Raw genomic sequence first — 15659 nt, 5'->3', positions numbered from 1 at the left:
TATCAGTTATATATCTGTATCAGTTATATATCATGGATAGTCTCCTATTTCAGGTGAAACACGAAGCTTAAATAGATTATGTGTTGTCTTGGTCTGCTTCAGCAATTTTGCGAATTGCCCAATATTTTTGTTTAGGCTTCTTGATATGGCATGGGTCTGTTTAACAATGAACAGTCTTCCAAAATTTACTGTTGCATTGAATTCTTTTAAATAGCCTTGTGTGCAATTTATGTATCGTCTGGCTGGCTTGCTCCTACGCTAACTGTGTGAGCTGTTTGTATTTCCTTCCTCTGACTTTTGTTTCTTTAAACACAACAGCGGGGAGCACCTCTTTCCCCACTGCATATCACTCACATCTTCCCTGACCTCTTTTCCCTCCTTGTGCTCCTTCGCCTATTAGAACAGATTCTTCGTCGTTCGCCTGTCCATTTCCCAGTCCTAATCAACTGTTTCTGTGCTCCCCTCCAGTCACCCTCATCATATCTTCTCTCCTACCTTTTTTCTCCTGTCTAACTCGTCTGTCTCAATGTCTCTCACCTCAGGACGGTATCGGCTACACAGGGTCGACAGAGCCGACAGGTATCAAAGAGCTGGATGACCTCAGTAAGGAAATATCTCATCTGCAGAGGTGAGCCCACTAAACCGTAACTAGCAGTAGGGACAGTTTTGTTTCGCTTCCTGTGAGGAAAAAGTAGACAAGCTTTTAGTAAGGTGATGTTCTAGATCAAAGTTTTTTTTCATACTATTGTACTGTTTGTATACAGGATGCATTGTACTCAACAGCTGTCAACATACTTCTCACTGTGTAACTATACGGATTGCTGACAAACATGAAAATGAATTGCAGTAAATGGTTACAGTTGACTACACTTTTGTCTGTTTTTGGACTGTTAAATATATTTGTATTATCACGAGACATTTTTCTAATGTAATTTGGCACCAGGGTTTAATATAATCATTACCCCAAATGGCCCAGAGTATGTTTAATTTAAAAAAACAAAACGAACAAAGACCCCACACAAACAACATGTTGGGCAACTTGATTAACTGGCTGCTGGCCTTTTCTGGCTATTGACAGCAGTCCAGGAAGTCATGGTCATGAGTTAACATTTGATGTAAATAGTTTTTTCTTGCAGTCAGTATTTTCACCCTATGGCCAAACACTTGTGGTGTAAGAAGGAAGCAACTAAGAGAATGTGTCAAAGAATAGTGTATAAAGACTGCAGCGCATGGAAGGTGCAATCGTTCCATTAGCATTTACAATTCAAAATAGATTTGTGCATACTGTAAAATACATTTATAAGCCAATAAAAAGTATTAAAAATTCATCTCAAGCAACTTTTTTTTTTTTTTAAACAGGACACTTGATAACGCACCAACAGTGACATAGTCATAATGAATGTGCTGCAGAAGGACTATGAGCGAGTTTAGCCTCTTTTTGTTTAGTCTCGTTGCATTAGGGTGGCTTGACAAAACTAGAAAACCACAGTCAGAGATAACAGATATCGCATCACGTTAGCGGTTTCAGCATTCTTTGTTAAACCAGATATTTGGCTGCAGGCTCTGTGCACGTTCACGTAAAATGGGGCAGTTGATGAGTCGCTGGAGATCTGTACGTTTGTTGGTGAGTGATGTCCATTTTATAACCTCTCTGCCATTGTTTGGCTCGTGTTTTTCATCTGTAGAGACAAATTCATCCTGGAGCATGAGATCAGAGAAAAGGAGGAGGCCCTCAGACAAAAAAACAGTGATGTGCAGGTAAGACTGAATAAAATAAAATAATTTAGTTTGCCTGGTTAAAGTTAAGTTAGTTAATGGTATTCATGAGTAAATTCCAGTCCATTTTATTCTACAATTTAAAAAGTTGTCAGAAATACTTCAAATCCAGCACAAATTGCATAATTTTGAGGGGAACTGAAGGCTTAATAACTCAGAAAAGATCATGCCTAATAGCTATACTTTCTGCAAACACATGTCCCTCTGTGCGGGTTTTCCTTGACCCTCAGGGCTTGCAGAATAATTTGGAAAGGGAGAGCAGCAGCTTGCAAGACCTGGAGTCCCAGAAGCAGGATGCCCAGGTACGCCTGGAGGAAATGGACCAACAGCGCTCCAGGCTTGAGGGAATGCTCAACGACATCAAGCAGAAGTGCCAGGATGAAACCCAGAAGGTTAGAGATGTGACACACTGAAGTGATGCGCATGTATTTCAGTTGAGAAATGTTATTGGGTTTTGTGTTTGGCTACTGGTGACAGTGGTACACATGCATTTGTGGTTTTACTGTAGTGTAATCTTTTTGGTCTAAGCTGATAATGGTTTGGTGTCAGTGCGATCTCGGATATCAGGCCAGATGTCAAAACATTGGTCATCTGAGGTTAAGATTTGTTTACATGAAAGTGGTGAGAGTTAGTATTTTTAAACACATTCACCACATATACAATAAGGTCTTTGTTTAGAAAGTCAGTGTAACTGCTTTAGAGGCAGCTGTGCATATTTGGCTTTTAGTTTGTTGGTGCAAGATGGATGTGGAAAAAAAAATATGTAAGAAGTGAAGCACTAATTGCATTTAAAAAATTTATAATTGAAATCTACAATTTCTAAATGAACAGCAAGCAGGATGTTGATCCTGCAGATATAACCTTCTTTTCTTTTTGTTTGGAAGATTTCATCCCTGCAGAGCCAGATCCGCTCACAGGAGACTGACCTCCGCAGTCAGGAAGATGAACTGAGTCGCACCAAAACGGACCTGAGTAGAGTCCAAGAGGAGGAGGCACAGCTAGAGCAGAGATTGCTGTCTGGTCGGACTCAGCTGGACAGCATCATTAAGTCACTCAAAACCACCCAGGATGAGATCAGTCAGGTCAGTTCAGAGGGAAAGGCAACAGGTTACTTTAGGATGTTGTGCCACTTCAGACCACCAAGCTCCATAGTAGCATTGTTGGGATTAAAGATCAGGTTGGAAAGTGGGATAAAGGTCTAGATATCCAGTAGTACTAATAATAACACTTATACTAATTTACGCTTATCTACTAGTGAAGTTTCAGCTAGTACGTGAAGTTAAATTCAAGTTTGAATTTAACTTGTTTTTATTTTCTTTTGTTTTTTAAATAATCATTTTGAAGCAGACGTTTATTCTCTTACCGGTACTCCTACCTTTAAAGGTACAAAACACCTAAACCGCTTACAGGCAGTTCAGTTTAGTGACTTTAATGTCTGGTGCAATCATCAGATTTGAGCACCATGTTTGTTTCTGTTAGCTGAAATAAATCCAGATTACAATCCTGCCTAAAAACGACAGCCAGCATTTCTACCCAAAAATTTGTTAGCCCCAGTTGATACAGATTTGTTATGCTCCCTTTAAGTAGTGGAATTATTGTATTATTTTTTTGTATTTTTCTTTTGAAGTCTGTTTATTTCAGTTGGTGTCTGGAAACCGTTTTCTTATTTCAGTTTAGTTTTTAATATTTAAAAATGTTTCCTTTTACTTTTGATTTTCTTTAGTTTCATTTTCAGTTTTGGCTTTTTCTTTTGTCATGATACGGGGAACGTTTGTCAGGGCCAGAGGAGGTCACAGTATTTATATTGTCATAATGGAAATTATTGGTTCATAGACAGTGAATGATTTAACCTACCTACCTTTTGGACATAAGTGGATAGATATCAGTGTGGTTCTTTAGAAGCATGTTGGTATACTGTAGATTGACATTCTTTGTGTTTTTTAGGCTCGTGGTAAGTTGTCACTGATTCAAGAGAGCCAGAAAGAGTTGACCAAGACCATTGAGCAGTACAACAATGCTTTGAAAGAAATCAACGCAGGAAACTTGAGCAACCTGCCGGACCTAAATGAAGGCTTTGCTGAAAGGGAGGATGGAAGCTTCAGAAGTACGGTGAGGAGACCACAACTACCTATGAAGGATGATTCATTCACAGTACAATTTTAGTCTAAATCCAAGAAACTCATTTTTTCTGTTCTCTAATAGTCTGGATTCAGATTTTGTTTCCTTTGTCGTTTTGCTCTGGAGATGCTAGAGAAGTGCAAATGTACCCAGACTTGTAACGTGGAAGTTAATTTCTGGATATTTTCCGGGTACATTGGTAAAGGGCTTTACTGATAAGATTGTTGCTGATTTGTTGTTTTCTGGATGGTTAATCAGGAGGGCTCTTTAAAGTCAAGGATAGCCATGTTCAACAACAACAGTGCTGCCAAGGAGACTCAAGCAGACCCCTTCAAGATGGAGGATCCCTTCAAATCTGACCTCTTCAAAGGTGTGAATACTTCCTCAAGTCTCCTTATTTACTCCTTTTTCTGTAACGACTGTGGCTTTGTCAGCTGCTGCTTGCATTCAGTTTGTATCCCTTCTAATGAGCTTTTCTTGTTAGAGGATGTAAATGATGGTGGTGTCCTTTTTCTAGATCCATTTGGAAGTGATCCTTTCAAAGAAAGCGACCCTTTCAAAGGCACCTCATCTGAAGACTTTTTTAAGACAACTGACAGGCCAGACTTGTTTGGATCTGGAGACCCCTTTAGCAGAAAACCTGTACCTCCAGTCAAGGTATTGACCCCCCCCCCTCCCCAAGTGATACTACTTTGTTAATATGGCTCTTTTAGATGCAGTGCGATTATTAGTTCAAGAAGATTTTCTTTTTTTTTTGTGCTTGCAGATAAATGGAAAAGCAAACCAGAAAGAGATTTGTGGCGTGGTCATAGTGTGTACATTTTAAATGTGTTTGACTGAATTAAATCTCACTCTGTTTTTGTTTTTTCCCCTTCTTTTGCATTTGTCAGCCAAGTCCTTTTGGCAGCAGTGACTCCTTCAGATCAAACAGCCCAAAAACAAAGGACTCAGGTACAGAAGCAACATGGGAAGTCAAAGCACACTGAAAGAGACTTTAAATCTCAAATTATTAAAACCCAGAATAATTTGTTTGCACATAGCCCCAGAGTTCTTCAGTTTAACATTTTTTCAACTTCACTTTTATTAAAATAGCAACCAGCTCATACCAGCAGTCATCTCAAGAACCGTAACAATCTGATGATCCCCTTTAATCAAGTACTTTGAGAGGCAAAAAAAACCATCTTTTAACTTTAACAGGAAGAGGCCTCATGTAGCTAGTTTGTCGTACATAAGTTGGACAGGTCATATTTAAATATGTTACTCATCCTTCTCCATTCGCTGTTATTGAGACGATGATGTATGATCGTGTTTTCATGCACGAATCCATGCCGATTTCCACGTATAGTCATCCCTGTACTAATAGGAGCAGATTTTCCAAGCCTTTTACTGAAAATATGACTCTAAAAACAGACATCTAAACATGAGAACTCTCTTTAGTTGTGAAACCCGTCTTAAAAGAGTCTTTTTGCCCATTCTGGGTGACGTGTTAGATTTAGATTTTATTTTGGGGGGAGCACCAGGGGCAAACAATTTTTACTCACTGTGGCTTCAATTTTTCCTGTGGTTTTGGGCTATTTTTAGTCGAGTACCTACACATTTAACTACTGACCAACTAAAAATACCCCCCACCCCCTGGAAAAACAGGAGGCTAACCGGAGCCAAGCATAACAGAAACTCTGTGACTGCTGGTCCTTCTCTACTAGGATACACTGCCACTCCTTTAACCAGTTCCCTTCTGCCTCTGTCCTGTCTTTATACTTGCTGCTGTTGAACTGCTGTGCCTCTTTTGGTGCGGAAGTTGTTTTAAGTTGGTGGCTGCTGCTGGTTGATGCTCTGCCGTGCTACACGTGTTTAAGATGAACACAGAGTCGACTGTAGACCTGAGCTGAGTTACTGTGCGCAAAAGAAAAACACAGATCCTGCATATGAATGGGTCTTTTGTGGTCGAACACTCACAACAAACATATTCTCTTACGATGTTTTGTTTTTTCACGGTGAAAAAATGCAGGTTTTTTTTTTTCATTAAGTGGCATACTGCTGAGCTTCAAAACAAGCCAGGCATGGTTATAGTTAACAGGACGCCAAATGACGCCCGATGCATACGTCAGGTTAAACAAAACCTCTGCTTTACAGGTTTTTTGTAAAATGTCATGGAAAATTAAACGGTCATGCCACATTGCCTCTTCTGAAAATAGAAAACAGGCCCTTTCAGAATAAGCAAGATGCAGAGAGGATTTTGAATGTGTGGTTTGGGGCTGAACTTCATTATAGTTTCTGGCTCTTTCCATAAATGTATTCAAATGTTCCAAATGCATTTCAATGTACTCTTGTCACAGGTTTGTTTGGGAAAGCAGACCCCTTTGGAAGCAACTCTTTTGGAAGCAAGGGGGGTGGATTTGCTGACTTTAGTCAGATGTCAAAGGTAAGCTCTGGAGACTTGAAGTTATGAATCAGTTGCACCATAAAGCATAGTTTTCCACTAAAGCTGAAGAAAGCCGTGCTGTTAATTTAACTTTCATCGTGACTGAGGTCTTGTTTTTTTTTTTTTTTTTTTCCTTCCAATTTATCACATTTCTGAAAAGGGTCTACCTTGTATAAGTCCAGAGGCTTTACATCTTAGCTGACATTTCTGTTGGGGTCATCGTTTTGTATACAGCTAATGGTTTTTCTTTTCTTTTTGTCTTGTGTCTGAGAAGAAGTCGGACAATCCTGTACTCCCAATCCCAAAGAAAAGTGTGCCTAAGAGGCCTGCACCTCCCTATGGTAAGCATCGAGTTTATTCATATGTATATCTATATAAAATAACATAAAACGTGTTTTTGATTAACTTGACTGCGCATGTGCAGGCATGGTGTTCATAACTAGGAAATAGAAATGGGTCAGATCTGCTAAACAGATCACACTTTTTTTTTTTATGCCAGTGATGATGGTACATTCTCTTTACTCATATGTAACTCAAAATAAAAGCATAAGAACTTTTGGGGGTTTTCACGGCGAGTAACCGTCCTGTGAAATAAGGATTTGATGCTTAATGGTGGTGGAAAAAAAAAAGAAAGAAAAAAAAAAAAAACAACTTCCCTACTGAGGTGCTAGGGTGCTGAGAACATAATTTCTTCTTTTGATTTGGTAAACAGGAAAGCTGCTGGCAGAGATACGAGTCCTTTAAATGACAATGCTGTTATTAAGACTCTGCCGCAGTGATGTGTTAAGATATTCTTGTGTACAGGATGAGGAGCCTTGAGAACAACTTTCTCATCCTTTTTTTTTTTTTTAGTGGTTTTGTTCGTGTTGTTTTTTTATGCACATGTGAATTCACACATTACCTAGAAGCCATGCCCAGTACATGCCCTTCCGCTGTGACCTTGCACTTATTCTTGTAGCAGAAGCATCAGCCTGGGAAAGTTAGTGTTCCCCTTTACTGCACAGAAAAGGGTAGAGATGAGTAGCCATGGTTTGTCTTGAACTAGAGACGTGCTTCACGTGTGATGGGGAAGTGAGAAGTCCACTCTCACAAACCGTGGGCACCGTTGACTTTCTGTATTACAAGGACAGTTGCTCAACAGTTAGAACTTTTAATATATTTTTTATTTGATTGGATTTATTCTTTTGCAGCTGTGTTGCAGCAGCATTTGTAAACAACTCTAATAATACTTGTTTTTCTTTTTGTTTTGTTTTTTCTTAATCAATTCTTTTTAATTTGACAAATCAAAGAATTCGTTTTTCGGAAAATTGAGCCCTTGAATTTGCATGAGCAGCCTGTGCTGCATTGGTGCACAAAGTCCGTGAGATAAACAACATTCTCACTTATTAATAGTACCATCATTATAAGAAATGTGTGCTTACTGTACACAAGGGTGTGTCCATCTTTTACAATTGCAAGTTCCAAAAAAGCAACCGTGTGCATGTTTAAGCTTCACTGCATCAGTGAGCTGTACTGAAAAAGGTGTTAACCACATTTTTTGAATCAATGTGGCTTTCCCCTGGGTAACTACTCTGCTTGCATGAAGCTGTTGGCTTCCTGTGACTATTTAGTGGCAAAGTATTATGCGTTAGCCTTTAAAGTGTGAGTTCAATTTCCCAAGGGGGGTATCGGTGAGAAATATCTCTAATGAAGATGCTAACAGCAGCATTTTCTGTCATGTTGGGTTTTTTTTATATATATTATCTTATTTAAATGTCCTTCCTTCTCTGATAGGTTTGAGTCCATCAGAGCTGCTCCAGAGCGTTGGCTCCACAGCAGACGGTGCAGACTCTTTCTTTACGACACAGTCGAATAAAACATCCAAAGATTATCCTATGGGTTTTGCAAATTTTGCATCTGTAAGTGTAGTGTACTTGCTGTAGAGTATATTTGCCTGCACAAGCTGCTGATCTCATCTCGATCTTTAGATTGCTGTGTTCAAGCCACAGAGGTGTCAGCTCTGTGTCATTGGGCCTCATTCTGTTAACGCCCCAAAAGCAGTGTGTTCAGAAGGCACTCAAAGAACTTTTGTGTTTACTGGCTGTTAACTAACAACTGACAGAACATGTGAGAGCTTTTCAACTGCTTGGTTTAGAAGGAAAGTAAATGATTGCATGACTGAGTTGGACAGTCCCTCTGCTAGTCTCTGTCGAGTTATAGATTGGCTCTGTGCACCTGGTAAAGGGGCTTGCATGCTTGCTGTCATCTTTGCCTTTTCCTTTGAGAGGAAGCGAGGATTTATAAACTCATAGTTGGCGAGTTCATGAACTTGCCTGGTCAGGTATCACTTGAGGAGCATTTTTCAAGTCTCGAAGTGCAAGCTAAAGGCTTATTCGCTGTCAAAGCATGATATGCCTCAAAGCAGAGAACAACAGAGTAAATCTCCCTCTTTATGTCCCACCTTCCGCTTATTTGCCATCTTGTATAGCCTAACGGCTGACTGTGCTCTCATGTGGAGAGGTGATGCATGGCAGCTTTTTGTGTCTGGTTTGTATCACTTGACATGATATGTATTTATTTTATCCCTCATGCCAGCATGACTGTTGTGAAAGGGATTTGTGGTTTTTATATCGAGCTCTGTGTTGTAATTTTTGTTTTTCTGCCAGGATCTGAACATGTTAAGGTAAGACTGTATAAAGGTGTGCTTTTCGATTCTTTGCATGTGAAAAACCTGTCGGCAATGCATAATCTAAGTAAAGTGATTCTCGAGCATAATTATTTTCCTGCATTCCTGCATCCAAACACAGAATTTGGGAAATGTGACCATTGATTTGTTGTAGTGGAGCAGCACCTTCTTTGCTGTCTTGTGTGATGTAAAAGTGAAATCTAATTGTCTTTAATTTGCATTCAATTTTTGATTAGTATTTTTCTATGTATCAGATCATTTAGCTAAATAATGCAGTTTTTTGAGAATCAGCCCAACTAGAAACGCTTGATTTTTATTTATTTATTTTAAATTTTTTGCATATTTCTTCCTGTGTTTTGTCTGTTGTGTCTTATACGACTACATTCCTGCTTTTTATTGCGCACATCTAATGTTTTGTGTCTCTGCTCCAGTTTGGAAGTGAGAGCGAGCAGCTGGAGTGGGCCAAGCGTGAGAGCGAGCATGAGGAACGGGAGAGGTTGAGGAGGCTGCAGCTCCAGGAGCAGAAGGACCTGGAGCTGGCCATCGCTCTCAGCAAGACCACCATGCCGAACACCTGAGCAGGCGTGCTCCAGCACAACTTTCTGTCCCCTTCGCTTTTCCTTACAGCCCGCCATCTACAGGCTCGTGACAACCGTACCATCATTGGCCCGACATGACTAGCACCCCCTGTTACCAACTTGTGCAAGAGCCCAGTGTTTCTGCAGCTATGACTGTACTTGTGTTCAAATGACTCCACATTTAGCTACTAGTTAAGGTTCATTGCTCCCAAACTATGTGGAAACTATAATCAGGGACAATATGGAGGCACTTGATTTAAGCCTTGCTTCATCCTCCAAGAACATGGATTTAACGCAAGCCAAACCGGCAGGGTACTCGACTACTACAACCTATATCTAACTCCATATCTGGTTATGGCTAATCAGCCTTACCTTATCCAAATTTGTGGGGGCTTTTTTTGAAGGTAAAATAACATTTTAAAAATATTTTTGTTTTATTTAGAAACGAAAGCAGCTAATTTGTCATGTATGAAGTGAGATACATCCTAAAACTGTTTTTATATCGCTCAGAAAAATCACAATGAAAGTCGAAACATTTGCTCTGCTGACATTCAATTGACTTTTTTCAAATTTATTTTGTTTTGTTTTTATTTTGTTTTATTTCATTTTTTAGGAAACCTCTTCTTTTAGTGTATATAGTTATACGGTTTTATTTTGAGCTCAACCAAATAAAAGACAGGGGGAAAAAACTCCATTCCTGTCTTAAACAAGTTATGAGATCACCAGTAGCATGATTTAGATTCTCATTTTAAATGCTACTGGTGTTTCTGGGCATTTATGCTTTCATAGCTAATATTTATATAAGTAAAGTGCATGAATTAAAAGAGTACTGGAATATATTGGAAATCCTAAAGATGCTAATGATAATCATTACGGTCTTCCTTTCCTGTGAACCCAGCTCTGTCCACTTGGAGCGCTCTTCCTCTGCGAACAGCTTGTTTGTCAGATATATCATCATTGGTTGCATTGTTGTAACACCCAAATAGCTCCCTGCAACTAATGCCTCTATTAAATGGAGGAAGTGTAAACCTCTCTTGTTTATACTGGTGCTGTTACACCTTTTTACTACTTCTGCTATTCAGCCAAATCGACCTTTTGGATATTTATTATTTTTCATATGGATTTGTGTTATCACTGTCTAGTAATCTAGTGGGAGGACTTTTCTGCAAATGGCCTGAATTATTGCATCCTTGTAATCATACAAAACACTAATCAGGTTTATGTGGCACATAATGTATGCACTGTTATGTGGACATGCACAGAGTGACGGCGCCTTATTTTTCAACACGTTAACACTGTAATGTGTTATTGCTGCACATTATGTATATAATTTTGAGGTAAAGGTTTGAGTTGCTCAAAACTGTAAGGACTTTTAATTGAATAAAAGTGATTTTTAACACCAAGCACAGAGAGAGGTAGGTCTGATTTCTTAAACATTTCCACAACAGCATAAAAAGAAGTGAGTCAGGTGTAATTGCAAAATTAATGTTTCAATGGTAAACAGAGAATGAATATACAGCAAGTGGCCTTGAGAAACAGGTGCTGAGCATTGCATAGACTTGTTGTGAAGGGGGGGGGGGATAGTTTAATTGTTCTTGTGATGCTTCTTTCTAAATCTAGTTCTTGAAGTAAAACTAGAGTGACTCGAACATTGATTGTTTTTATGTCTTAGAGGTCTGGTTTGATATTGGAACACAAAAAAGTGAAATGAGAACGACATATTTGCATGTACTGGGTAGATATTTTTGGCCCAGTGTGTACTTCCTCTTTTTTCGTTTTAAAATATGATAAATTTCAGTGTGTTGATAAACGCATTTGAACTCTCTTTGCATTTGCGTTTTATTGCTGCAGGTGAATTTACTATACAAAGTAACTGAGTTACACTGATTCAATTAAAACTGTTTTATTAAGTTTTTTAAAAGACTACGCTTTTTAGAAAATGCCATCTGGCTTTTATATATGCACTCAATGCACTCTTTGATGCGGGCAAAACGACTGCTCACTGACACTATGCAGCCATAATGTGCACGGACTTGGATACTTTGAAACTGTAGTGCAGAGTGACTGTGTGTAATTGTAGTATTAAGGCTCTTTGATGTCCTACTATAATTTCTACCCATCAGAAAGGGAGTCTAAGGGCTCCCTGATGAGGGTTTGCTGTGCCCCTCTGTCCAGACGGCTCCTGGCTCACTCTGTAATTATGGAAATGGAGTGTTTGTATTTATAGGCTAAGCCCACAAGCGGCTGCCCTTCTCTGTCTTGCAGCTGCAAAACATCACAGTGGAAATCAAATGCTCGTGTTTTAAAATTCGATGTACAATTTAGAAGAACTGATGTGACAGTCCGCAGGTCTACTGCACCTTTTTACCAGCAGTTATGAGTTATGTTGAGTGGCTGGATGTATCCAATAAAAAAGAAATGTGTGAACAAGTGTAAGGAATGAGTAAGCACGCAAGCGAAGTAAAGACTTCTCAAGCCAAACAATTCAGTTCCATTTTTTTTAATATTTACAATAAATACATGATTTACAGTATAAAATCCAGGTACTTTTTTTTTTTATATAAATTTAAGTAAAAAATAAAGCACAGGACATCAAGCCCTGATAGTGTACAGAGGGGCTGGAACCAAGAGTTTCACACTGAGATGGACAAAAAGCATTTAAAAAAACAAAAAACAGTATAGGCCATTCAGACATTGAGGCAGTTTAAATAAAACATTGTCTTTTGTCTTTGCACATATTAGGCAACTGTATGTGCATTGCATTCCTATCAGCGAGAACATGTACTGCTTTTTTGGCCATGTCTTCTTTCACAAAGAGGTTTTTTTTTTTTTGTTTTTTTTTATACAGTAGCACAACACAGAAAGGCACTTTTGTGTCAAACACAGCATTCCAGTTCTGTCAAAGGAGAGTAGTATATACAGGGCCAGCCCCTTCTTGGTCTGCCTGCTCTAAAGCAAACAAAGCTTTTCTAAAGCTTAAACAACCAAAGTAGTACCAGCTACGTTATTAAACAATAACACTAAACATTTTTTGAATTCAATATCATAATATGCGTCTTTGGTCATGTGAGGAATATTTTAAATAAAAAATACAGTTGAAATCGTAATAATAATAACCCCCCCCAATCGCCCCGAGTCCTTATGTGGGTTACTTCACATGTGTCTCTTCATATGAAGGGCCAGGTGGTCAGACCTTGAAAAGGCGCGCTCACACAGGTGGCACTGGAAGGGTCTGTGTCCGGTGTGTTTGCGGAAATGACGGGTAAGCTCGTCGGAGCGGGCGAATTTCCATCCACAGCCTTCCCAGCTGCAGTGGTACGGCTTCTCACCTGCGTGAAAAAAAATTTGAAAAAAAGTTTATTAGGCTGTGCTGAAACGGCATTTTGTTTAAATCAATGCGCTGCTCTGTGCGTAACTGCGCACTTAAAAAAGATCATAGCATACTTCAGCTCAAACTTACCGGTGTGAGTGCGGAGATGTGCCTTCAGGTGCGAGCTCTTTGTGTAGGTTTTTCCGCAGCCTGCAAACGTGCAGGTATGCGTGGCTGTGCGCTTCCGTGGCCACGTGCGCCTGCCTCTTTTGGGTTTGGACTCCAGCAGTTCGAGGGGAGATGAGGGTGGAGTAAGCATCACCCTCTGTGCGCCCGGCTGCAGGCTGAGAGCTTCATCATACATGCCAAAACCAGCATGTGGAGCGTGGTAGGCCATCTGCATCTGTGGCGCCTGAGGGTGGTGCTGGAAAGCCACAGTTGCGTGATATTTCTGCTGAAAGTTCATGGGCTGGCATAACTGTCCCTGACAGTCCGAAACTCCCTGGTCATTGGGACTCAGCGGCGGGGTCATGTTGCTGGCCGCTCGGGGAGAGATGGCCACTCTTGGCTGCTCAAAGGACATCATGCACGAAACGTTGCCTTCTTGCTTGATTTTGCTGCAGCTCTGGGGCACCATGCCCATTACGGGACCATAACTGTCCATTGGTGGCTCTACTTTGATGTTCTCCGGGCGGGGGAAATGCGCCGTGCTGGCATAAAATCTTCCCTGAATGCTGGGGTTGCGCGTAATGCCATAGCTGTCTGTTCCTTCGGAGCGGAGTTGTTCTGTCATGAGGCTGGCGCCGTACGGGGGCGGTGGGGAGCGATGGTCGTCTGCTGGGAACGATGGCATAGAGTTTCCAGTCGTGTACATGTTGGGGTCGGCGGTGCCCAGATAGTCCATCGCGCTGTCTGAGCCAGTTGTATTGGCGAGAATAAAATCCAGATCCAAATAGTTACTCAGATCCTCGTCTTCCTTTTTGTTTTGATTGTCCAGGTTTTGTACCATTTCAAGCATGGACCAGCTCGAAGAGACCAGTTTGTCCATCTCTCCCTTCCATCTCTGTAGGAATGAGGAGAAAAAAGCAGATGAGAAATAAGCGACTGCAAAGTTTTTTTTAGAACCAAAATATATATTTTTTCGAAGCAAATAAATTATTCTTACATGATATTTATATTATTACAAGCAGAATCAAAATCACGGATATTTAAAAAAACAAACACACACAAAACACATACACACAGTTGCGTGACATTGTTTCAAACTTACATTTTCCCAGGGTTTTTCTCTTTGGTTTGAGAAAGTCGAAAATGACGGTAGCATCACTCCGGATAAGGCCATCGTTGGGTAAAGTAATATAAGTTTCTCTTGTCAAAATCGTGCTGTGTTGAGCGGCAGCCGCGCAGGGGTCTGTGCGCCTATTTCACTGTCGCTTCTCCACAGTTTCACATCAAATACATGAACAAGTTTAAAAGTGGTAGGAGGTCCTCCGAACCTTATAACCCTATTCCGAGCGCGCCTGGCCAATTGTGAGAGCTCAGGAAACAACGTAAAGTTTGGTAAATTTAGCGCTTTATAAAGCAGCTCGTGCAGACTCACAGCTCACTTGTGTGTGACAGGCAGAGCGGCTCGCACCAAGCCTCTTTGAAAAGGGCGGGCCCTAGCTTGGCCCCTCCCACATTGTGACGCAAGATATTTGAAGTTTGTTTTTTTAAATGATAAACACACTGTATAGCAACCATATATACTTACGTAATAATCTAAAAAGAACAAGTACAGTGACAGAAACTGCTGGAGGCAAAGCCGCACCAGCAACTTAAAAATAAAGGCTGTCAGTACTCGAGTTAATCACCAGGACACAAAGGAGATGTGGCTTTTCTGATGAACAGTAATAAAAATATCATTAGATTGGGATTAGCGGGTTCAGCTCTGGAAAGAAACTGAAAGATTTGCCACGAAATAAAAAATATATGTATATATGTGGCATACATTATTAATTATTATATATTTATTATTTTCTGATCTCGATGCCTCTCTAAGCCTCTTTTTCTTTCACACTTCCTCACGCACTGGTCCAAGAGCCTCCATTAAAGGGGTTTCTATTTAAATAAACACGTTTTTGTTAAACTTATAAGAGCTCAGTAAAGATACGCGCAGTGTAGGTGTCTGTGCCGGCTCATTATCATTAATGGTAGATGCTTTTTGTTCTCTCACAACGGGCCTGTCTAAACAGGCGCCAGGGTCGTCTGAAACTCCCCCCCCCCCTTTTTCTTTTGAGGGGGGTATTATTACGCTTTAACCATTCCTGATATAAACGTAATTTAAGCTAACGTCCCGTTCACATGTAAATGACATAATTGGGGCTACTGGTTTCGATTGGGTTCACATTTGCATCACAAATCAGCGTTAGTGTTTGTTGCTACTTCGACCGAGAGATTTGAGGAAAGGGGGATTGTTTTCTGGAGGAATCCGAGGAAGTCGCCTGGCTCCAGAGGTCATGAAGACAGGCTTTCTGCAGGGTACGACTCCGCACTTTTTTGTGCCACTTTTTCCCAAAGTGTGATGGAATTAGAAAGATTGGTGCCTAAACTTTATTCCTTGGATCCAATTCAACATAGAATAGTGCAATGAAAGAAGAGATTGTTCTAAGAAGCACGTGTTTTATTAAATGTCACACTGAAGCACGATTAGTGAAGGCAATTGGGGATGAGTAATGATTTATATTACCTGTAAGCAGCCATTTATCTGCACGTGAAGCTGATGTTAAGCTAGTTTTTTTGTAAGTTTAA

The 15659-nt window shown here is 40.2% G+C and overlaps 2 protein-coding genes across 5 annotated transcripts in view; one reads left to right on the top strand and one right to left on the bottom strand.

The window, feature by feature from the left end:
- The window catches only part of eps15l1b (epidermal growth factor receptor pathway substrate 15-like 1b), a 17960-nt gene extending 6997 nt beyond the window's left edge, over window positions 1-10963 (top strand). The window contains exons 12-24 of one of the 4 annotated variants that reach the window (XM_005729118.2): window positions 543-628; window positions 1686-1758; window positions 2007-2168; window positions 2661-2858; window positions 3721-3885; window positions 4153-4264; window positions 4412-4551; window positions 4785-4845; window positions 6231-6316; window positions 6591-6657; window positions 8090-8214; window positions 8962-8978; window positions 9413-9549. In XM_005729118.2, the coding sequence (XP_005729175.1) occupies window positions 543-628; window positions 1686-1758; window positions 2007-2168; window positions 2661-2858; window positions 3721-3885; window positions 4153-4264; window positions 4412-4551; window positions 4785-4845; window positions 6231-6316; window positions 6591-6657; window positions 8090-8214; window positions 8962-8978; window positions 9413-9482 (1362 nt within the window). In that variant the 3' untranslated portion in view covers window positions 9483-9549. Of the gene's footprint in view, window positions 1-542; window positions 629-1685; window positions 1759-2006; window positions 2169-2660; window positions 2859-3720; window positions 3886-4152; window positions 4265-4411; window positions 4552-4784; window positions 4846-6230; window positions 6317-6590; window positions 6658-8089; window positions 8215-8961; window positions 8979-9412 lie in introns of all 4 variants that reach the window. The other 3 variants (XM_005729117.2, XM_005729119.1, XM_005729120.2) reach the window with 3 other exon arrangements.
- Window positions 10964-12365: 1402 nt separating this feature from the next.
- klf2b (Kruppel like factor 2b) lies at window positions 12366-14473 on the bottom strand. Its single transcript, XM_005729116.1, has 3 exons — window positions 14140-14473; window positions 13020-13932; window positions 12366-12888 (listed from the first exon to the last, which is right to left on the bottom strand). The coding sequence occupies exons 1-3, from the start codon at window positions 14209-14211 to the stop codon at window positions 12713-12715; spliced, it is 1161 nt and encodes a 386-aa protein (XP_005729173.1). The 5' UTR covers window positions 14212-14473; the 3' UTR covers window positions 12366-12712.
- Between the last annotated feature and the right edge of the window lie 1186 nt (window positions 14474-15659).

The sequence above is a fragment of the Pundamilia nyererei genome, unplaced genomic scaffold (assembly GCF_000239375.1).
Source record: "Pundamilia nyererei isolate P.nyererei 1_Seehausen unplaced genomic scaffold, PunNye1.0 scaffold00031, whole genome shotgun sequence".
NCBI classification, from domain to species: domain Eukaryota; kingdom Metazoa; phylum Chordata; class Actinopteri; order Cichliformes; family Cichlidae; genus Pundamilia; species Pundamilia nyererei.
Note: the sequence above shows the minus strand (reverse complement) of the source record. Positions and strands in the feature narration are given on the sequence as shown.

Bases quoted from the DNA above. Each gene is read 5' to 3' on its own strand.
- klf2b (XM_005729116.1), bottom strand. From the start codon at position 14,211: ATGGCCTTATCCGGAGTGATGCTACCGTCATTTTCGACTTTCTCAAAC. The intron at 13,933-14,139 runs GTAAGTTTGAAA...TCATTCCTACAG, and splicing joins GAGAAAAACCCTGGGAAAAT to AGATGGAAGGGAGAGATGGA. The intron at 12,889-13,019 runs GTAAGTTTGAGC...TTTTTCACGCAG, and splicing joins ACATCTCCGCACTCACACCG to GTGAGAAGCCGTACCACTGC.